The 27,114-nt window shown below is 41.5% G+C and overlaps 1 protein-coding gene across 9 annotated transcripts in view; it reads left to right on the forward strand.

Annotated features, from left to right (window-relative positions):
- LOC124138662 (septin-2-like) overlaps nucleotides 1–27,114 on the forward strand; it is a 145,929-nt gene that overhangs the window by 84,299 nt on the left and 34,516 nt on the right. Inside the window, exon 1 of one of the 9 annotated variants that reach the window (XM_046505419.2) lies at nucleotides 5,222–5,658. The exons of the other annotated variants lie outside the window; for them this stretch is intronic. Within the exon in view, the coding sequence (XP_046361375.1) occupies nucleotides 5,629–5,658 (30 nt within the window). The 5' untranslated portion in view covers nucleotides 5,222–5,628. Of the gene's footprint in view, nucleotides 1–5,221; nucleotides 5,659–27,114 lie in introns of those variants that run through there. 9 annotated transcript variants of the gene reach the window in all.

Below are 27,114 nucleotides of genomic sequence, written 5' to 3' on the forward strand. Positions count from 1 at the left end.
GTGTCAGGTGAGGGTCATACAGGTAGCTAATGGTCTACCTGCTTCTTGTAATCTAATTTGATACGTGGCTGGACATGAAATATGAAAACATCGTAAATACCAGGTTAATTGCATCACGCAACCAGGATGACTGAACGGACAATCCCTGAACAATAGACCCCATTCCGATCAGTGTGTGATGTCTTTATTGGGTACTGGGGCCCTGGTAGGGAGAGGGAATGTGGGTGTGTGGGTGGGTATGTTTGTGTGTCTGTGTCTGTGTCTGTTTAAATGTGGCAATACTTCAGGCGAGGCAAAATATCAGCAACTGTATTATATAATTTGGTTGCTTGTGATGTTGTGTTTTTGTTTGTTTGTTTGTTAATATGACTCGGCAATATGATTGTGGTTTGTAAATAATCAAGTCTGAACCAGACAATCCTGTGACTGACATCATGAGCGTCAATTTACACAATTGTGAGTGAGCTTCTGTATTACAAGCAACCCATGCTTATCTCCCCCTGTGCACATCCTGATTAGAATTGGTCTTCAGGAACCCATGCTTGTCTCCCCCTGTGAAGATCCAGGTTAGAATTGGTCTTCAGCAACCCATGCTTGTCTCCCCCTGTGCACATCCAGGTTAGAATTGGTCTTCAGCAACCCATGCTTGTCTCCCCCTGTGCACATCCTGGTTAGAATTGGTCTTCAGCAACCCATGCTTGTCTCCCCCTGTGCACATCCAGGTTAGAATTGGTCTTCAGCAACCCATGCTTGTCTCCCCCTGTGAAGATCCAGGTTAGAATTGGTCTTCAGCAACCCATTCTTGTCTCCCCCTGTGCACATCCAGGTTAGAATAGGTCTTCAGCAACCCATGCTTGTCTCCCCCTGTGCACATCCTGGTTAGAATAGGTCTTCAGCAACCCATGCTTGTCTCCCCCTGTGCACATCCTGGTTAGAATAGGTCTTCAGCAACCCATGCTTGTCTCCCCCTGTGCACATCCTGGTTAGAATAGGTCTTCAGCAACCCATGCTTGTCTCCCCCTGTGCACATCCTGGTTAGAATAGGTCTTCAGCAACCCATGCTTGTCTCCCCCTGTGCACATCCTGGTTAGAATAGGTCTTCAGCAACCCATGCTTGTCTCCCCCTGCGCACATCCAGGTTAGAATAGGTCTTCAGCAACCCATGCTTGTCTCCCCCTGTGCACATCCTGGTTAGAATAGGTCTTCAGCAACCCATGCTTGTCTCCCCCTGTGAAGATCCAGGTTAGAATTGGTCTTCAGCAACCCATGCTTGTCTCCCCCTGTGCACATCCTGGTTAGAATAGGTCTTCAGCAACCCATGCTTGTCTCACCCTGTGCACATCCTGGTTAGAATAGGTCTTCAGCAACCCATGCTTGTCATAAGAGATGACTAACAGATTTGGGTGGTCAGGCTACCTGACTTGTTTGGTGCCTGTCATTGTATCCAAATATCATAGATCGATGCTCACTATGTCAGTCACTCTATTGTCTGGTCCAGACTCGATTATTTACAGAGTGTCATCATATAGCTGGAATATTGCTGAGTGCGGCGTTAAACGACACACAAATCAACCCTGTATTGGTACAGCACCAGGTTTGTGTGTGAACAATGTACAGACTGAGGTTTATGTCTCTTAATGTCACACCTGTCTTGGATGACCCTTCATGGATAGTCATACTCCTTCTTTAATGATATACCGAAGTGGTAAATGTCTGAGACCTGCATCACTTCGGGCTTTCCTCCCACATGAAGCTGACACGCCGTGATATAACTGGAATACTTTTAAAAGCGGCGTTAAACTCACTCACTCACTATTAAATGATATCTCACCCCTAATGGAGACCACACTCGATGGAGGATATCTCACACTTAATAATTGATATCTCACGCCTTCATGGATATCTCACCCCTTCATGGATATCTCACGCCTTCATGGATATCTCACGCCTTCATGGATATCTCACGCCTTCATGGATATCTCACGCCTTCTCACCCCTTCATGGATATCTCACCCCTTCATGGATATCTCACGCCTTCATGGATATCTCACCCCTTCATGGATATCTCACCCCTTCATGGATATCTCACACTTTATAAATGATATCTCATGCCTTCATGGATATCCCACCCCTTCATGCAATGTTATGCTTCTTGATAAAGGACATCTCACATATAAATGATATCTCACCCCTAAGGGATACCACACCCCTTCATGGAATGTTATACTTCTTGATGGAGGATATCTCACACTTTATAAATGATATCTCACCCCTTCATGGATATCTCACACCTAAATGAACAATAACTCTCACCTCCATGGATGATATCTCACACCTTCATAGATGATATATTACACCTCTTTATAGATAATATATCAAGCCTTTATCAGCTGATATCTCACTCCAAGGTGTGTCCAGTGTTCAGGCTTAATGTCTTGGTTGATGAAGTGTAATCGTACCCTGGCATGAAGGCGTGGCATTTTGCTCATTATATTAACCACTGGTTTGTTTGACCTTGACTCAATAAGTCATAAGCTGTCATGCTGGAATATTTCTCACTCTGGCATAGAAAAAAACAACCATGGATGATATTTCATCCCGTCATGGAATATCTGTCATGAAAGACAGATTATTCTTTAAATTCAATGCAATCAATGGCATATTGTTGATGAAGCGCTTGTCTTGGCATGCAGTTGCAGCACTTGTTATCATTCAGTGATGTTATAGCTCTGTCTGTCCTCATCAGCAGTTAAACACATCTAAGATCTGTCCGCTTCTAGATGAGAATAAACATTTTCAATGAAACCTGTTACCTGGTCAAGTCTAGCCTTGCTCCAAGGCTGTATGGAATGATAAGTCCATGGGTGTACAGTAATTCTAGACTTATCATAGGCAAGTCTAGGTAAACAGACAGTAGTTTCTTATAGGGACAACTCATTATGTAATCTAGAAATGATGATTAAGGCAAATAATTACTGCCTTAGAGACTTGTGCAAGTCTAGGTGAAGACCTGCAGCAGCCTCCGGCAGATCAGAACAGAGCAGCTATTGAGAGGGCTTATCAGGGTATATATAGCACAGCTCTTCAAACAACCCTTTACTGAGGCAGATCTTGATTAAAGGGGTTTATTATTGGGTGCCCAATGTTCCGGAGTCGAGTTCCAGTAATTCTAGACTTTCCCTGGGATAATGCCTCTGTATTACTGTTGTGGACTGAGGCTGTTATTATATTATTTTGTGACAATGTGTTTTGATAGTAGGTTGTGATATGATACACATACCATAGTCATGAAAGCGTGAAACTTGAGTCAGTGGAATGATATAAGGATTTGAGATCACTTGGACATACTGTACGAAAATAATGGTGAACTGTTTGAAAATATACCTTACGAATTTTATGAGTTGAAGATATTGTCTGCATTTTATATTGCAATATCTTCAATACTGAATTCTGTATTGTGATATGTATTGCTTTATGGTGGTATTAACATTTTGAGGGGGCAGGGGTGGCCCAGTAGTCCAAGGTGCCACAATTCTCCGTGCAGAGTTACGTCCCTTGGGCACACCAGAAACCTTTGTGGGTTCGAATCCCAATTTGGCCTGATAATGTTTCTATTTTTGTTACTGGAGACAATAATTGTATTGGTGAAAGCATAATAGGTAGTGCAGCCTCGTGTGTGTTGTGTGATTGCTCGTTCCTCATGTATATTTCACCACAACATTACAACAATGAAATACTGCCTTCTTTTCTTTCACTTTCAAACTGCCCTTCGTTGTTTTAAGACCGAAATAAAGCCAAAGGTCGGCTTTTCCCCTTTTGTTGGTCTAATTAGTGAGAGACTCGGCCTCTATAGTAACGCTCAATCAAGAGAGGTAACAGTGACAAGCAGTGCATACAAAACATATTAATCATGCCAGATTTGCTGTACGTACCAGGAAGATTTAAATTTATTTAATTATTGATCAAACCAAAACAAATACACTGAGGTAGTTTACTTAATATGCTGCCCCATTTTGATCGTATCATGATGTGTATTGTTGAATGTTGGTACACCTGACGACTAATACTGTGATATCTTTCATTTGACTCTTGCAGTTTGTGCCCAAAACTTTTCTTCTGAATTGACGACATTTATGGTAGTTCTTAGCGCAATGTTATCGAATGTATAGACTTTTAGTAGCAAAGCTCACTTGACCGAAAACATTTTTACTAGAATCTGGCTTCGGACTAGTGGCTTAAGTCAAAGAAGGTATCAATTTTCTTTAATAAAAATATGACTAATTTCATTGAAATCTAATTGTCAAATACTTCTGCCATAAGACTAGAATCAACATTTTTTTTCAATTTGATGCATGTGTGATTAATGACCAAAATCTCAGTATGAAAGCAAGTGTATTTCATGAATCAGAATTCAAGGCTGAGTTGTTGTATGCCCGATTGTAATCGCTGACAAACCAACTGGTTTTGTGTTTAGATTTAGGGTCTACACCAGTGGAGGTGTTGGTCAAGGGCCTGCTTCCTTTGTGTTGGAGATACATCATTAGCTCCGGAACCTGCTTTGTGTTCCTCTCATCACAGACCATTCAGCGCTTTACACTAGTCTGTGGGGCACGTAGAGTTGTTGGAGCATGCGGATTGAGTCAGGATTACTTTTTGGGGGTTGTCTGTGTCTCGCACTTTGTCTGCCTCTGAGAAATTTGTATGAATATGGAAAAATGTACAAAGCATATGGCATCGGTATGACCAAATCCATGTATTGATTTTGTGTTGAGTGTCATACCAGCAATAATCTCGCATCACGGCGGATTAGAGTGAAAATTAAGTCTGTTCCATTGTGAAAAATATTTTCCGCTTTAACGGTTCTTTATGGAAAATTTAAAACGATCATTATGGCCCTTAGGGATTGGTGTGAATTGACCTTGAAAGTTCAGCATGTGTATGGGGATATGAATCACCAGCAAGTGTGCCAAGCTGAATTAAAGCTAATAGGCCGCATATGTGCTCAATTGACACCAAGCTAACCTATCAGATGTGGAACGTGCTGTGATATAGCCAGCCTGACTGTCACATGTTGTCCCACAAGCTGAGCAATCATGGTATTATCCCAATATTATCTCATTCTACCACCAAAGCAACAAACAAAGTGTTTTTGACTGCAAGCACAGATTACCACCTGTCAATCAATCACAACCCTTGCCGGGCCTCACCTGATCACATGACCAGAAACTGCGAGATTTCACTCCTTCATGCTTGAAGCTATGAACTCCTCAATCAAGTGCAGTTTACAGTAGTAAGAGGCCACAAGGAATAATGTATATATCAAAGCTTCAATCCACACCTCAACAGGGCCCCTTGTGCCTGTGCCTTGCCGTCTGCTAGCTTGGTCCGTCTGCCATTGATGCTATTAGTTCCCAGGGGCAGACGTGAGAAGGTGGATTGCAGGATATTTGTATAAATCTTCTTTTTATGAGTGTGAATTTGAGTGAAATTTGTTGAGAATACTTGTGGAGCCCAGTGATAGTGTTGGTTTGTTGTTGGAGTTGTTTACGAGCGGGAAGTCAGTGGAGTAAGAGCTTGGTGCCTTGTGTTGAGGGGAAGACATTTTTGAGTGCCTTACCATCTTCCATCATGTTCCCGACAGGAGGAGAAGATGGCAACGTGAGTACACCATCGTTTCATTCCTTCCATACAGGGTCGCCAACCAGAAACAGATTTAGCATGTGTTTATTTGTCAAGGATTGTCATGACACAACATGGCACCACTTGTGTCACGATAACCTCGCTTGTATAAGAACTACATATGCTGTGTTATGGATGTGTGTGGATTTGATTACGAAAAGGTCATGGCTGTTGTATATTTTGAATATATTCACCCAACCATCCCGACTCGGATCTTTTGACACCTTTTTAAAATTTGATATTATTCTGTGTGGGAAAATCCCTGTGAGTTGTATTTGCTTTGTGTATGTTTGGGTGAAGCTTTATTCCCCTCTGTGCTTTGTGTCAATACATACAAGCTTTATACATGGTTACTGGCAGGTGTTGAACCTACAGATCAGCCACGGAATATCAGTCATGAAAACATCACTGTATCTGTGTCCCTCCCTTTCTCCCTACTTGAAATCATTCGTGTAGGGTTGAGTGACATCTTGCATTGCGACTGTCGGCTTGGTGGTGTTTGGGAGAGATAGGTATGAAACCCTTTGTCTCTTCAAAGCCATAATATTGACAGATGCCTGTTTAGCATCTTAGTCATGCTGGTTCGTCTGACTTAGCAAGTAGCTGTGGGGGTCTGCTCATTTTGTTTTTGTTGGCCTGCTAATCCCCCTGTTTAACCATCCGACTTGTCAAATTTGCCATCTATCTGGATCGGGGAAAACCCAGGTTTAGGACATGATGTCAGCAGGTTAACTACAATAAATGTGTTTGAGGATTTTGGCATTTGTTGTCCGGGTAAAAAAAATGGCATTACTCAGTTTGTGAAATGGTTCAGTGTACTTTGGAGCCGTGTTTTGGGGTCATGTCGGACTCCCTTGCTGTGCATGTTTTGTAGACAGATCTGAGAATTTATCAATTGTAGTGTAGTATTTACTGTAGACTAACACTAAGTCAATGAAAACATGTCTTTAAAATGATAAAAAAAAATTCTTTCAAAAGAACCTTTCCTCATCTGCTGTTTTGTGGAATCAAGCAAACTAGACTTGGTTAGTTTGATCTAGACTTGCCTAGGCTTTTAGTAAAAAAAAACACCTAAAAAATATAAATTACACAGTCATGGTCCAGGACTATATATATACTGGTACAGGGGTTGATCTGGGCCTGCTCCAAGGTCGATAAGTGGCCCCAAGTCTACAGCAAATGTCAGTAAGATTCCCAATTCATGTTTATCTAGTTATAACTGATGAAAGACGCTGTAGAGGTAACATGTACATCACTGACAACAGGACCAATGAAGAGGAAGAGGCTTTAGTGCTTCGTTTTACGTTATTGCACTCAATGCAATGTTAATATACATGTACTTCAGAATTTAGGAAAATCAAAACTAAGAATAAAATAATGATTTTGTCCCAATATGCCTGTCAAGGGCACTTCGTTTAGAATACTAGATCCCTGTTGTATTTGAAATATGCTGTGTACATTTTTAAACAATCTCTGCTATTTAATGCATATTACTTATGTTGAGTCATTGTTTCACAACATTTTGTCTACTGTGTATGGTGAGGGTTTGATTTTGTGTTTCTTGGTGCGTTTTGTTATTTACCTGAAACTTCAGATCGTAACTGTTGCGTAAATTCTATTGGTTTGGAAACAAGGAAATCTGACTTAATTCAATGTCTATGATATATCAGTGTTGTGCTAACTGTTTTAATGATCTCTGCAATATCTTTAGTGTAGTCACATTATTTTGGAATGAAAACTTAAGCACACCCATGACCTATCTCACAGATTGCGGGGCTCTGCACCCGGTGGGTTGCCTGATACAGGGCCACAGCACTGCTGGAACTGCCTGTGAAGAGTCTGACTGCATCACCATTAATATAACACTAGAAACAGGGAACCATTTTGATAATTAACAAACCCTGATGTTTTGGATCTGGTTCAAGACACTTTTGACTTCAGTCTGTGCCAAGAACTAAAATTAACAGTCTTTTGGTGTTATTTTCAATAGATTTTTGTGTTTCATGGGTATCATTAGACTAATATTTAGTCTATGAAAACATTTTTTTGAAATAATGGTAATTTATTTCTTCAAAAGAACCTTTTCTGTTCTGCTGTTTTTTGTTGTTGTGTGGAATTAAGGAAACTAGACTTGATTTAGATTGATCTAGACTTCCCAAGGCTTTTAGATATATAAATATTCCACAGTCATGGTGCAGGGCCCACTTGCTCAAAGCAATCTTAGAGCTACGACTATTGTAAGCCTATGTTAAAGTATGGGGGTTACGATCATCTTAGCACTAAGATCGCTTTGTGCAAGTGGCCCTAAGGACTAGTGTATCATTAGCTGATCTGAGTACAAGAAACAAAAGTTTAGTGAACTCTGACTTCAGACTAGTAGCTGAAGTCGCAGCCGTTGACCTCCGTATCAACATATTTAAAGGTAACTATTATCAATATGGGAGAAGTTGCCAATAAGCACTTTTACTCCTGTTCCGTATTATCTTGATACTTAATGATGTATTACAAAATATACATGCAATTTTCTCAGAATGTTATCGGCACTGATGACTAAGCTGCTCAAATTGGCCAATTATGCTTCCTATCACAGTAATTAGCCTGCTCAGCCTGGTAGAAACTGTACATCACGTTGTTAATTGTTTCCGATGGAGTCTAATGGGTGACTGGCCTCCCTGCTACTGGTGTAAGACAGCAATGGTGGACCCTGTTTGCCAGTGTTAAGCCCCCTGCCAGATGTTCTGGTCTTTGAAGCTGATTACATAATGAACTCTTATTTTACCATTTTACAAGTGTGCTACCGTTGTTCCTGTATGTTGGCGCCTGGATGCACACAAGGGCTCGGGCGGCCCAGTCAGAGCGGGGATGATGTGCTATGACTAATCAGTTGTAGTGTCGTATCTCATGGTGATACACTCGTATCCCATGGTGATTCTGCTGCAGAATAAGTCCTCAATGTCCCATCATGGTTGTAAGAGCTGATTGTGTGTCATCATGCTCCGATTGTGTGTCATCGTTCCCTGTTTGTGTGTCATCATGCTCCGATTGTGTGTCATTTTACCTCGATGGTGTCAACATGCTCAGATTGAGAGTCATGGTACTTCGAAGGTGTCATTGTGCCCTGATTCTGTCATTGTGCCCGATTGTGTCATTGTGCCCTGATTGTGTCATTATGCCCCGATTGTGTGTCATGGTTCTTCAATGGTGTCATCTTGCCCCGATTAAGCATCATGGTACGTCGATGTTGTCATTCGGCCCTGATTATGTCGTTGTGCCCTGATAATTTGTTGTCTTCATGCCCTGATGGTGTATCATTCTGCCCCGAATGTCTCTGATCGTTCTGCCAGCATGGATTGTTGCACATGTTATCAACAATCGATCCACCTGCTTTGATTATTTTAGCCACTTTTATACGTATGAAATGTTGCAGACTGTGGTGTAAAACAACACTCACTCTCGTGTATGTACGCTGTTCAAGTTTTCAAGTGCATGCAAGGGTAGCACCCCTGCTGTCCATGGAAGTAGAACCATCTCACCCACAGTTGTATCAACACACGTTTACTGGAAACACTCAGCCCTTAGGCCTTGGCTCTTGCTTGTGTTCAAGTGGCTGCTAACTAGAGGGAATACGGTAATATTGCAGATATCAAAACACGTTACTGGAAACACTTAGCCCTTAGGCCTTGGCTCCTGCTTGTGTTCAAGTGACTGCTAACTAGAGGGAATACGGTAATATTGCAGATATCAACACACGTTACTGGAAACACTCAGCCCTTAGGCCTTGGCTCTTGCTTGTGTTCAAGTGGCTGCTAACTAGAGGGAATACGGTAATATTGCAGATATCAACACGTTACTGGAAACACTCAGCCCTTAGGCCTTGGCTCTTGCTTGTGTTCAAGTGGCTGCTAACTAGAGGGAATACGGTAATATTGCAGATATCAACACGTTACTGGAAACACTCAGCCCTTAGGCCTTGGCTCTTGCTTGTGTTCAAGTGGCTGCTAACTAGAGGGCATACGGTAATATTGCAGATATCAACACACGTTACTGGAAACACTCAGCCCTTAGGCCTTGGCTCTTGCTTGTGTTCAAGTGGCTGCTAACTAGAGGGAATACGGTAATATGGCGGATATCAACACACGTTACTGGAAACACTCAGCCCTTAGGCCTTGGCTCTTGCTTGTGTTCAAGTGGCTGCTAACTAGAGGGAATACGGTAATATGGCGGATATCAACACACGTTACTGGAAACACTCAGCCCTTAGGCCTTGGCTATTGCTTGTGTTCAAGTGACTGCTAACTAGAGGGAATACGGTAATATGGCGGATACAATTACAGATGTATGGTGGAGGAGATAATTGCAGGAATTATGAATTGATGTCCTATAAGCTGTTTTGTATTTATAATAATCAGGGATGTAACTACACCTGCTTAGAGGCCGATATTCAGCCCAGGAGCACTTTGTTTGGAATCCTAGATACATCTCAGACACACCTTTACGTCAGACATGTAGTGTGTGAGTAATTATATAAACGAGTGTCGTGAGTTTGGGATTACGTAATTAATCATTGCTTATTATCAGTTTGTCCCAACTGATCAATTATCACTTATAATTGGCTGCAAATTTGTGTATTTCAAGTTATTACTCTTTTGTCATTATTTGAAATGTTCCAAATCATATTTCTTAAATGAAAACATATCATTAGGTTCAGTGCTTGAGTGGACCCGTGAAGATCCGGGGTAAAATAGGTCTTCAGCAACCCAGGCTTGCCGTAAAAGGCGACTATGCTTGTCGTAAGAGGCGACTAACAGGATCGGGTGGTCAGGCTCGCTGACTTGGTTGATGCATGTCCTTGTATCCCAATTGTGTGGATCAATGCTCATGATATCAATCACTGGATTGTCTGGTCCAGATTGGATTATTTACAGACCGCCGTCATATAGCTGGAATATTGCTGAGTGCGGCGTTAAACAACAAACAAACAAACAAACAAACAAACAAACAGTGCTTGAATGCAGATGTATCTGTCAGGTCATCTACAGTCAGTGAAGGGTCACCAGTCAACGTCTAGTACATCATTGATCATCATGGCTGATGTGATTACTCTGGAATTGATCGTTGATGTCAATATGTCTGGTTTTCACATTTATTGAGTGCATAATATGAAGTTACAATGAGAACATGGACGTAGTACCGAGTTTCATGTTATGGATTGGATGAGGCATCAGGGATTGTCGGAAGCGCCATCTCTGTGGCGTAAACAACGAAGAGAGGCATGTAAATTTTGTTTGGTTTTTAGATTTTTTACCTGATGCTAGAAAATGTGCCATCGATATCAGACTGTTGTATGTTACTTTGAATCCTCTGCTGCAAGAATTAAGGTGTGTGTTGGTTCCAAGTTTTGTTTGCCCTTGAACGTGCACTCAGAAATATTCCAGCTGTATGATGACAATCTGTAAATAATGGGGTCTTGACTAGATACTTCAGCATGACATGAGCATCTACCACTGCAGCTTGTGATCTAGTTGTTGTTATGACAGCACAGGTCATTGCTCATGTTATCGATCACTGGTTTTCCTATAGCCCAGAGTTGATCCCTTATTGGGTGTGATATCATAGCTGGAATATTGATGTCTGCAGATCACAACATTCAGGTTGAATAATATACTGCTGAAAACATGTTAAAGAAAACTCACCATCTGAAGGCTTCCAATACCCACAAGCCATGACAGATGAACAATACACAGGATTAATTGGGTGAGCTTTTACATCTTCGGGTATGTTTTGTTCACTGAAATTAGGAAATCCCAATTTGGGGTTTTCATTCAAAAATGAAAAGTTACTATGCATTAAAAAGTGTATAAATATTTGTTTTTCCAACTGTAAAATTTACGTTTTTTCTGTGATCCTGCAAAGTTTCCTTATCTCAAAACTGCCCTTCTTCCAGACTGTGGATGAAGATTGGAAGAACACAGCCTGTGACTAACTGTAAACAAGAAGCGCTTGTGTGCCCATTGACGTCACTTTTTGAGCGAGAAAATTCAAACCACAGGGGTCTATGCCTACCGCTGGTGAAAAACACATGCTAATTACAGGGACTGAGTTGACTCGAATTTGTTTTCAAAAAGTCACTTGACTCAAGTTACACATGCTTTCTGTTAAAGAGATTGTGTCTTGTGATAGGCCGAGGCTTGTCTGTGTTTGGGTTGTTGGTAAGACATGGGAAGAATGCTTGACATTTTCTCACATATAATGCTGTGTTTGGCAGATGTTACGAGGGTCCAGATGGGGGCCATTACTTGGAGACTTTCAGTTGTTAGTACTTTTTCGGGTTTGTTAGTGAAAAACATGCAAATATGCCAAGTTGTCAAGTTGAATCTAAAATGCGAAATCATCTCTATGTAAATGAGGATTATTAGTCTGAGGGGACAGCCGGTTCTGCTTTTGTTTCATGACTGCAGTTCAAGTTTTGCAAATACCAAACACTGACTGGTTTTGTTGCTTCTTTGGATTTAGGAATAACCCACTTTTACAAGATTTTAGCAGAATAACTATTAACAGTATGGACACTTTATATTAATCTTTTATGATAAGAATTTGACTCATCTTTTGTGAATCATCAAGAGAAATTAACAGTTTTAACAGTTTTAGTCCGCTATTCCGCTTGTGGTAAACATTTAGCAAAACCCTTAAACATGGCAAATTGCTACTCGTCCTTATGATACCTTAACTATTGATGTATTGGGGAGTTTGGCAAGGACTTCAGGACTACGGCCAATTTCTAACTCTGCATTTACGTTCATCTTTTTTGGGGTTGTTTTACGCTAAACAGTTCACCCGATGAGGATCATCGTTATCAGCCTTCTGCAGGGCTGGCCATGAGAATCGGGATGGCAATGCATTGGTGAAAAACATGCGAACATAAACATGCAATCTCATTTTAGTTTTGTAGACAAGGAAGTATGTGTTTAGCTGGTTATGTCAATATCTTATACAAACATGTTTGTCAAGCATGTGTGTTTGGTCCAAGTTGTTAATGGTTCAGAAGTAAGTTTCAATTTCGTGATATATGCATTAGCTGTCCATATGATACATTCATTTATAATAGTTGTCTTGATGTGAACAGTATTTGGGATATAGCCCTCAGTATTTCATTCATATGATAGAACACGAATCATGATGTAATTGTCTAATTCCTTGTCTGTATTCTGCAATATTCTGAATCCTTGGAAGGCATTCTAAAGTTGGTTTGAGTGAGTGGGTGAGTTTGATTTTACACCGCTTTTAGCAATATTCCAGCAATATCACGGCGGGGGACACCAGAAATGGGATTCACACATTGAACCCATGTTGGGGCGGTCGGGTTAAAGCGTTCGCTCGTCATGCCGAAGACCCGGGTTCGATTCCCGACATGGGTACAATGTGTGAAGCCCATTTCTGGTGTCCCCCGCCGTGATGTTGCTGGAATATTGCTAAAAGCGGCGTAATACCATACTCACTCACTCACTCACTCACTCACTCACTCACTCACTCACTCACTCACTCACTCACTCACTCACTCACTCACTCACTCACTCACTCACTTGTACCCATGTTGCGCTTCGAACCCAGGTCTTTGTTGTGACGAGCGAACGCTTTAACCACTAGGCTACCCGACCGCCCCCAAAGTTGCATAGAAGAAAGACGTTGATAAATGTTAGCTTTGTTGTTAACAAAGTGGGCAAGGAATCCCAGTCAGCTAAGTCACTGCAATCTGCTGAAAGAGTTGTGTCCCTTAGGCATGCAAGGATCCTATGATTCATGATTCGCCCTTATTGTGATCCTATGCTGCAAACACCACCTACAATGATCGAAAATATTCATGACAGTCCCAATTTTCCATACTCACTCACTCACTCACTCCTTCTCACGATGGCCAGTTGACATATTTGTGGTAGTGTGGCCATGTCAACACAGATTTGCTTTTGCAAATAGAAGAGATCCGTCCAAATCTCCAGTAAGATAAAGAAAACAGTGGAGTTTGTCTACCACCTACAGAATCAGGTGAATATGCCTTTGATCTGGAGATAAGCAGGATGTTGGTCGACATTCGTGTCCAGTTTCAGCAACATTTCTCCCTCCTTCGACCCAAGCTGTGATGTAGAATAATGGTGAAAAGTATCTCACATCTCACAGAATACCAGGGTTTCGATTGACCACGTGGCAACATGTTGAGCCCATTTCTGGTGTTTTCTGTCATGATATTCCTGGAATGTTTCTAAAAGTGGCGTAAAACAATACTCATCCACTCTTCCACCCAATAAGCATGAAGTTACAATGCAATGCAAAGTGTCCCTACACTCATTGTCGTGACTCTTACACAAAAGATTTCTTTGTATGTTTTTAGTGCTGAAATTCTGTGTTTGCCTGTGTTTTGTGTATTTGTTTTCAAACTGAATTTTTTACTTTTCTTGTTAACCACACATTATTTGACAAGAAAAGCAAAATATCCTCTAATCAGAGATCATTTCTCAATATTTTGTCTGTAGAAGATCACAGTTGACCCTACTTTGTTTGTTGTTTAACGCAGCAGTCAGCAATATTCCAGCTTATAACAGCTGTCTTTAAATAATCGAGTCTGGACCAGACAGTCCAGTGACTGACTTCATGAGCATCGATCTATGCAACTGGGATACGATGACTTGCATCAACCAAGTCAGCGACTCTGACCACCCGATCCTGTCAGCCACCTCTTACGTCAAACATGGGTTGCTGAAAACCTATTCTATCCCGGATCTTCAAGGGTCAGTTGACCCGAGTATCCATCGTAACTTTGTACAAATGCTGAGCAGCAGGCTGATTCTAGATTCCACGTGGGGGGCACGGGTGGCCCAGTCGTCTAAGGCATCGTGATTTGCTGTGCAGAGTTGCGATCCTTGGGCACGCCAGAACCTATGATTGTGGGTTCAAATCTTTGTTCGCCCCGATTATGTTTCTAGTTTTTTCAGCACCATACCCGTGCTCGTGGGTTTCACCGAAGTGGTAAACGTATGAGACCTGCATCACTTCGGGCTTTCCTCCCACATTAAGCTGACATGCCGTGATATAACTGGAATACTGTTAAAAGTGGCATTAAACCCAACTCACTCACTCATCCTGATTCCAGGTAAAAGTAGTTCACCAGCAATCTGAGGTTGTTGTAAGAGGCGACTAAAGGCTTGGGTAATCAGAAGGGTTGTTGCTCATAATATCAACCACAGGGTTGTCTGGTTCAGATTCAATTATTTACATCATATTTACCATCATATAGCTGGAATACTGAGTGCAAAAAATAGAAAGAGAAAAGCCCTCGGCATACGTTTGAAATTGGACAGTCAATATCTATCCCTGTCTATGGTAGGCAGACAACACATTAGCTGGATGTGTTCTGCTGGATCAGCAGGGTGGTGGGGTAGCCTAGTGGTTAAAGCGTTCACTCGTCACACCGAAGACCCAGGTTCTATTCCCCATGTGGGTTCAATATGTGGAGCCCATTTCTGGTGTCCCCCACCATGATATTGCTGGAATATTGCTAAAAACGGCGTTAAACCATACTCACTCACTCACTCTGGATCATCACAGACTGGCACAGCCCTACAAAACACAACCTCCATTTTTTTGTTGATTCACGGAATGTTGATGTGAGACTAGCTCACACCAAGCAAAGGAGTTCACAGAACATTAGAGCTCCTTCCCATAAGTTATCGCTGTCAGAGAGATCACCATCGCTTTGATCTGTGACTGTGAAATGATGGCACACATACCGGCCATTCCCTCGGCTGCTACACCCCCGGGCCGTACCCTAGCTGTGTTTTAACAACACAATGATATGCTTCACTATCCTTGTACACAAAAATCAGCGTATTGTTTGCTTGTATAGTTGTTCAGCATATATGATGAAATGGGGTATGGAAATTGAAAAAAGCTTTATTTGTGTAAGGCAAATTGTCAAAATACATGACATAAGTTGAAATATTTCTAGAGACACACCTTAAACAAATTGAAATGTCATTGATAAATAGTTTGTAAGCTCTCGTTCAGGATACTCACCTCCTGTATTTCAGTGGTGGGAATCCTTGCTCATGCTATCAATCACTGGTTTGCCTAGATTTGGTTGTATACAAACCTATCCTTCAAAATTTGCTCTAGTCTGCTAACCGAGTTTACCAAATTGTGCTCAGGACAAGCAAAAACCTAATGAACGGGCGTTGTCCTCATTGACCATGTTGACAAGTAGTTTTTGACGACTATAATTGGGAATTTAAGTTAGGGTATTGTAGTCTTACATGAAGAGGCAGGTTAAAATTATGTTGAAATGAATAAGGATCTCTTTAATGCCAATTTGGTAGTTATTACCAACATTTAGTGCAGACATGGTTCCGATTATCAGCCTGTGTCTAGGTAAATACTAGCCTTGCTCCAAGGCTGTACTGAATAAGAAGTCCATTGGTGTGCAGTAAGTCTAGATTCGTGGACAGTAAGGATGCCAGTCTTATATAGACCACTTGTACTCGTTGTTTATATGAAATATATCTAGGAAAGTTGATTTTAACTAATAATCATTTCCTTTGAGACATGTGCAAGTCTATATAAATACCTTTCATCCAAGTTGTTGAATGTGTGTTGTGACATGCTCATAAAGAGTGTATAACCTGGGATGATATGTGTTTTTATCACACACTGATGTCAACTATGTGTTACAGTAATGGAGACGACACATTCCTCCAACTACTCTACATTAAAAAATAAATAAAAATTTCTGCTCTGATTCCTCTGGACACAAAAATTTCAATGTTCTTGGGTACAACAAATAAATACATGTACGTCTTTGGCCTCCGCTGTTCTAAAGCAGTGTTCTGGACCAGAGACGACATAGTATGCCAACTTGGATTTAAATGTTCAGATGTGGTGCAACCTCTGAACTACATCTTTTGCAGATATATTCCAACAATTTTCATTCCAACCCTTTTAAAAGTGATTTACCAGGCAGTCGGGTCTTTTTGGTTTATGAGATCTAAGTGTCTTGGAGAGCTACTCAACTTAAAAACATGTTGGTGTTGCCTCCCCATGGAGATGGCTAGCAGAATATAGGCACCCAGTTGCTACCCTTGTTCTGAAACTAAAGTAGACTTAGAATGGCCGTGATGATACTAGTGCATAAGTAGTTCAACACCTGGGAAGTTCATTCTCCCGTTCCTAGCTGCGCCCTGGGGATGTTCTCTTAAACAATGTAAATGATCTCAGTTAGATATTTTATGAATATTGCCTCAGATGGATTTGGTACTTTATCTTACAAAAATGGCTTCCACAGGAGATATCGCTTAGGTGAGATCAGGCAAGATCTCCTTAGAAATATAGCTACTATGAAATTGCATCACAATGCTTTGCAGACCATTGTGATGAATTGACATCACAAATCTCCCTGCCACTGAAGCTGGTTACCTGTCCTGGTATACACTTAGACACTGGTTATAACAAACTGAAAATGTTGGAAAATTGATTTTGTATGATGAATAGAATCTCACCCTTGTGTTTTAGATATCAAATACATCAACACTCATTAATAAAAGACGCAAGGGTGAGATTCTCCATGTATTATGACCTTGGTGGATCATGCTCGAAATTCTTGACCTCCAGTTTGTCTGCAAGGGGGCTAGTTTGTCTACAAGGAGGCCAGTTTGTCTGCAAGGAGGCCAGTTTGTCTGCAAGGAGGCCAGTTTGTCTGCAAGGAGGCCAGTGTGTCTGCAAGGAGGCTAGTTTGTCTGCAAGGAGGCTAGTTTGTCTGCAAGGAGGCCAGTTTGTCTGCAAGGAGGCCAGTTTGTCTGCAAGGAGGCCAGTTTGATGGCTGTCGATAAGCTGTGGTGTTGCTGTCTGGTCCCAAAACTATCCACAAACTGTTGTTGGATCACGCAAATAAGGGGCTGATTATCTCGCACACATTGATCTATTTCCATGGCTGTTATAACTTGATTCCCAGGAAGGATATTGTACATGGGCACCATTATTATGTCTTAGTGTAAAATAATTGTTTGGTTTATTTGTTTGGTGTTCCAGTTTATCGAGGTTTCGTGAACATTTGTTTGAATTAGCGTGTTATAATTGCTTGATTGCTTGTAACAACCTGATTACGCCAAATGATGGAGGGGAAGATGTAATCCCATCAGTCTATTTGCTATCACCAAGCATGTGATCAACCACTGTATCGTGGAACGGGCATACACATTTCTACACTGTATTCAAGTGAACATATTCCAAAACATAGACCGTCTGTCTGGAGAGCGGAAGGTTGGTGGTTCAATCTCTGTCCTTGTCATACCAAAAGACGTTAAAAGATGGTACTTGTTGTTACCATGCCTGGCACTCGGCATAAAGGGGATAAGACAAGGACTGGTCAACTGAGAGTCGGTATACTGTGTTCATGTTAAACTATGGCATGGTATCTCAGTGGGCTAGCACTATACAGCTGGCATTAGTCCACATGTTCATTCACTAGGTTAAATATTTTTTCAGGGGGTGATAATATGGCTTTGCCTATTTGTATCATCTGGACTTGGTTTGATAAAATAGGTGCCAATATTCCGAGGTCATGGACTAACGTGCATTCACTAGGTTGTATGGAAAGTAGTTCACCAGTCCTGGCGTGCCGGACATGCCTGGTAATAACACCTGTGTCTAGTGTCTCCACTGTCACGCTGTGTGATCCATCAGGGTGATCAATGTGAGCATTGTTAACATTAGGTATCCTTGATGTATAAGGCTGTCCTCTTGCCGCTACTCATAACTCTTCCTGACGAGGCTATACAGCTGATACAATACACAAGTTTCAACCCTTTCGGTTTTGGTTCCTAAAGCTCAGCTTATGCCCATGAAATAATCGATCTTTGTTTGTTTGTTTGTTGTTGTTTAAAGCTGCACTCAGCAATATTCCAGCTATATGACAATGATCTGTAAATAATCGGGTTTGGACCAGACAATCCAGTGATTGACATCATGAGAATCGAATTGGGATACGATGACATGCATCAACCAAGTCACTGAGCCTGACCACCCGATCCCTTTAGTCGCCTCTAATGACCAGCAAAGTCACCTTTTGCGAAATAATTGTTCTATTTTGATTGCATTGTGGCATCTATAGTATTACTAAACTGACATCTACCGGTAGCCAAGGAACTCTCAAGAAGAGAATAAAATTGGCCCGTTAAGAATTGGGGGCATTGTTGTTTCAGTCATCTTAGGCACCAGAATTCGCTTCAAGAGTTGCATCCCTAAGGGGCACATCCTAAAACCTTGGCCTTTAGTCCCTGTTTGCCCTGATAATGTTTCAAGGATTGTCAGCACCATACTCTTCCTGCATCACTGTAGGTTTTCCTCCAACATTTAACTGACATACTGTGATGTGACTGAAGAAATGTTGTTCAAAGCAGTTTAAAACCCACTCACTCACTCACTCACTCACTCACTCACTCACTCACTCACTCACTCCTCATGGTTATGAAATGAGTAATAAAGTACAGTAAACTACATTCATGCTGAACACGAACTGATCAATATACAAACTTAGTTTTTAGTCCCAGCAATTTGTTGTATATATGCTGTATATAAGCTTATAACGTACTACGGTTATTACGAACTAAAATTAGTGGTCCCTTTGAGTTCATTATAACTGTAGTTCATTGAAGAATAATCAACATGCAGGGTTCAGTATCTGTCACATGCCAGCCTGGAGGCAGCCTGTTCATGAAACCAATTTATCTAAATTTTGACTTTGCTCTGTATTCCCCTGGCTCCTCATGAAACCATCACAAAGCAGCAGATAAGATGCATCATCAGTAGTCCTCCTATATTGATGAGCTGCCGCAGGCGGGGGCCATCTGGTACGGCTATCTGCCTAGCAGCAGCTGACCACAAAGATAGGGTCCAGTGCACATTGCCACCTTGTCCAGCATGACCAAGATGACATGCAACAGGACTTGATGGTCCCTACCCTGTGAAGATCCATATCAGAATCAGTCATTAGAGATGGTGGGATCGGGTGGTCAGTCTTACTGACTTGGTTGATGCATGTCATCTTATCCCGACTACATAGGCCAATGTTCAACGATATCAATCACTGGATTGTCTCGTTCAGACTCTATTATTTACAGGCTGTCATCATATAGCTGGAATATTGATGGGTGCAGCGTTAAACAGCAAAGAAGAAGCATGGTCAGTGTTACTGATCATTGCCTTCTTATTCTGGTAATCCTTGATCACTTTAATTTGAGGGTATGTTTCCCAATCTTGAAGACACTGGCACTGCAATTGTTCTTGTACATTAAAGCTTAACATGAGAATCAAGGGTCTCACAACCGTAATATTAAAGGTAAAGAATGCAGGGTGTCCCTTGAATCAAATACTGTTACAGATAACCTCATAGCCCCGGAACCACTCCCTTAATTTCCAACATAGACTTACATCTAGTCTCTGAAATGAGAGTATCTTAAAGACAAGAACAGTTGTAAAATTATCTTATAAAGATATTATTAAAAGGAGCCCAGGGACTCCCTTCATTTTCTGATACTGCAGTAATCTAGACTTGCCAAACATTATAGACTTGCATGGGCTGTATTGGATATCTTTGTATCAGGATCTGTAAGACAGACTAGTCTTTTACGGGGACAACTAGTTATTATTTCCATCATTTAGGAATTATGATTAAAACTGATAACCATTTCCTTAGAGACTCATTTTCTGATACGGCTAGACTTGCCAATCATTATAGACTTGCATGGGCTGTATTGGGTATATTTGTATCAGGGTCTGTATGACAGACTGCTTCCAACACCACAGAGATGATGTGTGGCCCAGCCCATGGTAAACTAGTGTATCAAAATTGTTTATATAAATTCCAGATCATGTTATGTACATCTCAACCAAGAGTTATGTTATTTTTATGCATTTTCAAGAAGCACCATGCTAGAAAGTCAAAACTACAAGTGACCAAGGCGTGGAATGTTTATTGGAATGTTTATTGAAATCCATCCCCAAATCAAACCAAGATGGAGACAGTATCCAAGAGGAGCCAGTCCCGAGTCTGACAGCATGTAGATAAACAGGAGTCTGTTTATACAGCATTCCTCTGTCAAAGACTTCACTATCTCTGGGTAACCCGATTCCTTACTTCAGGTCTGAAAACAATAAACAAACAACATGCACGCCCTGCATGGTCTGTATCAGTCTCTAGCAGTGTGTGCTGGCCACTCTCCTTCCATTGAGGATGGTGGGAGATCGGCTGCTACACTGCATATGTTCTGGGCTGTCATTTAACCCCGAAGTATACAGTCAGGGTAGACTTGCACAAGTCTCTAAGGAAATGGTTATCAGTTTTAATCATTATTCCTAAATGATAAAATAATAACTAGTTGTCCCCGTAAAAGACTGGCATCCTCAGACTATGGGCTTATCTAGACTTGCCTATTATAAGGATAGAATTACTGTTCCTCATTTGACTAACATTCAGTACAGCCTTGGGGAATTTATACTGCCTATCTCTCTGGTCAGCAGATGGTTTTAATGGGGTAGCCATTGATATTATAGTTCCCATATTGTTACGAGTATCTTCTTGACTTGTGAATGGAATCTTTTGACAGATATGATTTGTTACCCTTGTTTAGTGAGAATAGTTTTACTCTGCTTTTAGCAGTATTCCAGCAATATCATGGTAGGGGATGAGTATAGGCTGCTAGAGCTGGAAAGGGTTGAGTATAGCCCGCTAGAGTTAAGAAGGGTTGAGTATAGCCTGCTAGAGCTGAGAAGGAGATGAGTATAGGCTGCTAGAGCTGGGAAGGGTTGAGTATAGGCTGCTAGAGCTGGGAATGGGATGGGTATAGGCTGCTAGAGCTGAGAAGGGGATGAGTATAGGCTGCTAGAGCTGAGAAAGGAAGAGGGTGTTTGTTTAATTGAATATATGCTCTAGGCTCTGTTGAGGCAGGTCCAGCCAGCTGACCAGTATGTGTGTAGGACCGGCAGGAATCTGTTAGGCTGCTGATAACGTGGCTTATGTCTTGTGATGAAACTGAAGCTGACTACCAGGCTGTGCAGCCCACTTGCTTATGGCCCAAAAGATGAACGATAGTTTCACATTACTGATAAACATGGCTGCATAGTTTCATCTAGACTTGCTGGGGCTTTGTCTGTAACAGGCTGACTGACTGCGACATAAAACTGTAATAGGTCTACAATGTGACGTTACGAGGAATCTGAAACAATGAGAGTGTACTATGCATCTTACACCGCTAATAAAGAATATTCTAGATGTGTATTATTATATTCACGCTGTAAGATTACATTTACTTCTTGTTTGTTGATCCCTGTAAGGTTGGGGCACAGGTGGCCCACTTGTCTATAGTACTGCATATAGCAGTGCAGAGTTGTTTCCCTTAGGCATCCCAGAAACCTGATCGTGGGTTTGAATCCTGGTTTAAACTGATTATGTTTCTAGGTTTGTCAACACTAAATGTGTGCTTTTCTTCACCAAAGGTGTTAACATGAAGACCTGCTCTTTGGCTTTCCTACCATATTAACCTGACACACCATGATGTAACTGAAATATTGTTCACTCACTCAGTCAAACTTCTCAGTCTGGCTCTTATGACAAGCATGGATGGATGCAGTGGAGTTATTCTTGCACCACACATGGTTCGTTCATTGACGGAACATCGTATAATTCTGACAGCACATATGATACCATTTCTTCAAATGTTTGACCGCCTCCGTGGTCTTGTGGTAGAGCGTCCGCCCAGAGAGCGGAAGGTCCGGGGTTCAATCCCCGGCCTCGTCATACAAAAAGACGTTAAAAGATTGTACTTGTGGTTACCCTGTCTGGCGCTCGGCATTAAAGGGGCTAAAACAAGGACTGGTCGGCTCGGAGTCAGTATACTGTGTCTGAGTGGGGTATTCATGTTAAACTGCAGCATGGTATCTCAGTGAGCTAGCACTATAAATCGGCATCAGTCCGGACTAGTACAAGCAGCCACACACGTACATACACATGCATGCACGTCGATATATAAGTGCAATAATCTTGGACACAACGTTAAACCCAATTTCACCTCACCTCTTCAAATATTTAAGAATTTAGCTTTAAGGGGATGCTTTCCTTTCAAAATCATTAGTTGTGGCTGTCCGACATTTGACATTCTGTCTGTAAACTCCACATCTGGTGCCTTTTACCCGGCATGCTGGATTTACACATGATCTACTGCTGGAACATTCTTTGGATGTATTAATGTGCTTTGTACTTTCCTGCAAATGTTAAAGTTTCTCCACAATTAAACTGCGTCTTTGAAAACTTGTGAACGGGGCGGTCGGGTAGCCTAGTGGTTAAAGCTTTTCCTCATCACGCCAAAGACCCAGCTTTGATTCCTGACATGGGTACAATTTTTATGAAGCCCATTTCTGGTGTCCCCCACCATGATATTGCTGGAATATTGCTAAAAGCGGCATAAAACCATACTCACTCAAATTGTGAAAATACAACCATCACCTAAAAGGCCTTGAAAATTGCTTTGAGAACCTTTTTGATGTGTGCTTTAATCAGATCAGATCTTTTCAGCTAGCATTGAAACCTTGAAAACAGTGACCATTGCATTGAGTACCTTGGAATATAACAGTGAGAACTTACGGTAGCCATGCGTTGGAATGGTTTAGTGACTAATGCTAGTTTACCACATCCTTACCTTTGTTCTGTTTTGGTTGTTGTTCAACGCCGCACTCAGCAATATTCAAGCATTATAACGGTGGTCTTTAAATGATTGAGTCTGAACCAGACTATCCAGTGATAGACATCATGAGCATCAATCCACACAATTGGGATAGGATGACATTGATCAACCAAGTCAGCAAGCCTGACCACCTGATCCCGTTAGCCACCTCTTACGAAAAGCATAGTTGCTTTTTACAGTAAGCATGGGTTGCTGGAGACCTTTTCTACCCCGAATCTTCATGGGTCCCTTATCTTTAAAGTTTTATTTCACTGAATAAGGTGAGGTTCTGCAGCTCTGGTTTCAGTCAAGAATTTGATGTTTATGTCAGCACTAAGGGCTTTTCGGTTCATGAAACAACTACATCAGCACAGCATAATGTATTCCAGGTGCTGAACATGCTCCTCAAACGAGCATACTCCCTCAAGAACCTTGTAGTTGTAATCAGTACAAAACAATTAGCACAAAAAGTGTGCCTTCCTTGCAAGTTGCAGGTGAAGCTTGTGGGTTTCCTGCCTGTTTTATCTGGAATGTCTCCTGTTGCAACTGAAGGGATCATGAAACAGCATGTTCCATCCTGGTTCACAACCAGCTCACGTCAGATAGCATCACATGGGAGATGAGTTGCAACCCAAGTAGTTCATGATATGCTGTTTTCTTGCCCACTATTAATTAAAGAGATTTTTACAGCAGGGGTACTGATATGAACAGTTTTGAGTTGCCAATGTAAAACAAGCCTATTTTCAGCAATGATTGCACTTCCTGCACAAAACTCTCATGACAGTTGGATTTGTGTCTTACTAAAATAGAGATAATTGGCTGAGAGTGTTTCCAAAGAGTTGCATTATACAATATATATTTTGAATATAAGATATTTAGGATACAGAAATACACCAGGTCAATAATTTCTTTATGATATAATGTCATACTTATCATAATTAATGTTTAAGATGTAATTTCACACAATGAAGAAGCTTCATTTGAATATAACTTTTATATCATGTGGTGCCAAATGACCCACAGCTAGGCTTGTTGCCAAGTTTCGATGACACATTGGGAAACCCCTGTCAGCATATTGGGAACGTTAGTCAATAGTTGTTTTAAAAAGAAGGCATCGCATTGATGTATGTATATGGTGCTTAAGAATAGTTCTTGCTAGATTACCATATTTTCATATTTATCGGATATGATACCAAGATTTTCGGATTGGTTTATTGCATGCATAATACCAACTTTTATCATGATTATATTAACTTGCCTGTCATGAACTGAAGTGCGCGTTCTCACCAATTTCCTCCCTGGCTGGGGACCGCCTCCGTGGTCTAGTGGTAGAGCGTCCGCCTGGAGAGCGGAAGGTCCGGGGTTCGATCCCCGGCCGCGTCATACCAAAAGACCTTGAAAGATGGTACTTGTTGTTACCCTGTTTGGCGCATGACATTAAGGGGCTAAAACAAAGACTGGTTGGCTCGGAGTCAGTATACTGTGTCTGAGTGGGGTATTCATGTTAAACTGCAGCATGGTATCTCAGTGAGCTAGCACTATAAATCGGCATCAGTCTGGACTAGTAGCCACACACACACGTACATGCACGTCGCTATATAAGTGCAATAATCTTGGACGCAACGTTAAACCCCATTTCACCTCACCTCACCTCCCTGGCTGGCTGATCAGTCATTTTCCTGGACTGATGAACAATTTCTAATGTTCTTTTGGCCTGTACGGAACCATTTGTCCATGTCTGGCTGAATCGCGAGTAGTTCCCTGTCAGCCGGCTTCATCCCTGAGTCCATCATGACATCTTCTTGTGTCACAGCTTTGTGAGTATCTTGTTGCATGTACATGAACACAAGGCAAGGCAAGTGGTCCCCGTCTGGTTGAGTGCTGTGTTTGACATCGTCTAATCCCCATAGTCTCCGATACCAGCTATATATGAAGATGATCTATGGGAGGATTAGCTGAGCTGTATTGGAGGACACTGCCTCATGTTAGCTGTCAGAAGGTCCTTGTTACCAGGTTGTAGACCTTGTCTCTTGCAATGACAACTTGTAGGGACAACTCATTGGGCGGTCAGACTGACTACTGCAGCCATTCAAACAGTTAGCCTCCATTGTGAACCAAGCACTTTGTGGATCCATTTGGTTTGTGAATATCACTTGGACACAGATTTGTTTTTTGTCGTCATTCTTCAATTGGAGGAAAGACAATGGACCACCTTTCCTGAGCATTGGTCGATCTGGCTGGATTTCCTGGATAGAATTTTTTTCATATCTTTTGAAATAGATTTGTTGTGATCTTTCTGACCTGCCATTGGACGTGAGGCGGACAGATCATCTTTGTTGCTTTTGGTGGACATTCTGAACATTGTCAGCCTGTATTGCTGGATTTTGTGCATAGAACTCTTTTGTCAGTGAATATCATTTGGAAGAGGTTTCTTGGTGGTCTTCAGTCTTGCCATTGGACTATAACAGTTCAGGTGTTTATGGACAGATCATCCTTGTTGCTATTGTCGGCCATCAGTGTGGAGTCCGTGTAGTGTTCTGTGCCAGGAGAACTCACTGAAGACGAGTGACAGCCAGCATGGTGATACAGCAAATCAGAAGGATGCCTAAAGTGGTAAACACATTATTCTGAATACAGATTAAACTCTCTGTATTAGTTTAAGAACATGAGACCAAGCAACACAGAAAGCGTTGTTGCATTAATTGAGTTCTTAGCGGTAGTACAGGTGTGACAGCAATTCAGTTTCTTGGCTTTATGTGTTTTTTGTGGACCAATAGATAATTGATGATGGGTGACCTGAGTTGTTCAGGGATGACCTGGGTTTACTTCCTGGTACAGGTGTTTATCATTCATTCATGGGGGGTGAAGTGGGCAAGCGGCCAAAAGCGCCAGGTGCAGAGATCGTATCCCACTAGTGACCGAATTGTTTTTTAGCCTTGGGACCAACAGTGTTTACAGGTCTTTATAGTGTTGTCACTACCCCTAGTCTACAGTATATTCACCCTGTACACTCAAAAGAACCCACTCATCTGATGGTAGATGACCAGATGGTAGAAACACAAATACGTACATATTCCCGAAACACAAGTGTCAAAGCGTGTGGTGTCACCCTGGGCAAGTGACTTAGTTCAACACTCGTGATGAATCCTCTATATAGCCCCCCCCCCCCCCCCCCCAAAGGCAGCTTGTGTTGTAAACTCCACAGGGAGTTGAGAATGATAAAACTTGAATGCAAATGGATCCACTGGTCAGGGATCAAATAAAACCGTGTTTGAGGAAATACTAGTACCTGGATACCTGTGGTATATAAATGTATAATTTATCTCTCTGCCACTGAAGGTGGTTGGCTCTACTTTGTATACTCAAGGCACTGGCTGTTGGAAGTTGGAAGAATGATTTTGAATAATAAATAGAATCTCACCCTCATGTCAAACATATGCACACTTGTTCATGAAGGAATAAATCTCTTCTGCCAGCCTCAGTGTTTCAACTTTCAAGCGACTCATGCTGATATATACTACTCAAAAGAAGTTAAAGAACACCTGATTCTTTTATTTTATGATATGAAAGAATCAGGTGTTCTTTAACTTCCTTTGAGCAGTATGTTTGATACGAAAAAACACTCGGTGGAGATGTATGTTCCCCAGAGACTGATATGATGCCCCAGTCAGTTGTGTGT

The sequence above is a fragment of the Haliotis rufescens genome, unplaced genomic scaffold, assembly GCF_023055435.1.
Source record: "Haliotis rufescens isolate VD_foot unplaced genomic scaffold, xgHalRufe1.0.p SCAF_15, whole genome shotgun sequence".
Classification (NCBI taxonomy): Eukaryota; Metazoa; Mollusca; class Gastropoda; order Lepetellida; family Haliotidae; genus Haliotis; species Haliotis rufescens.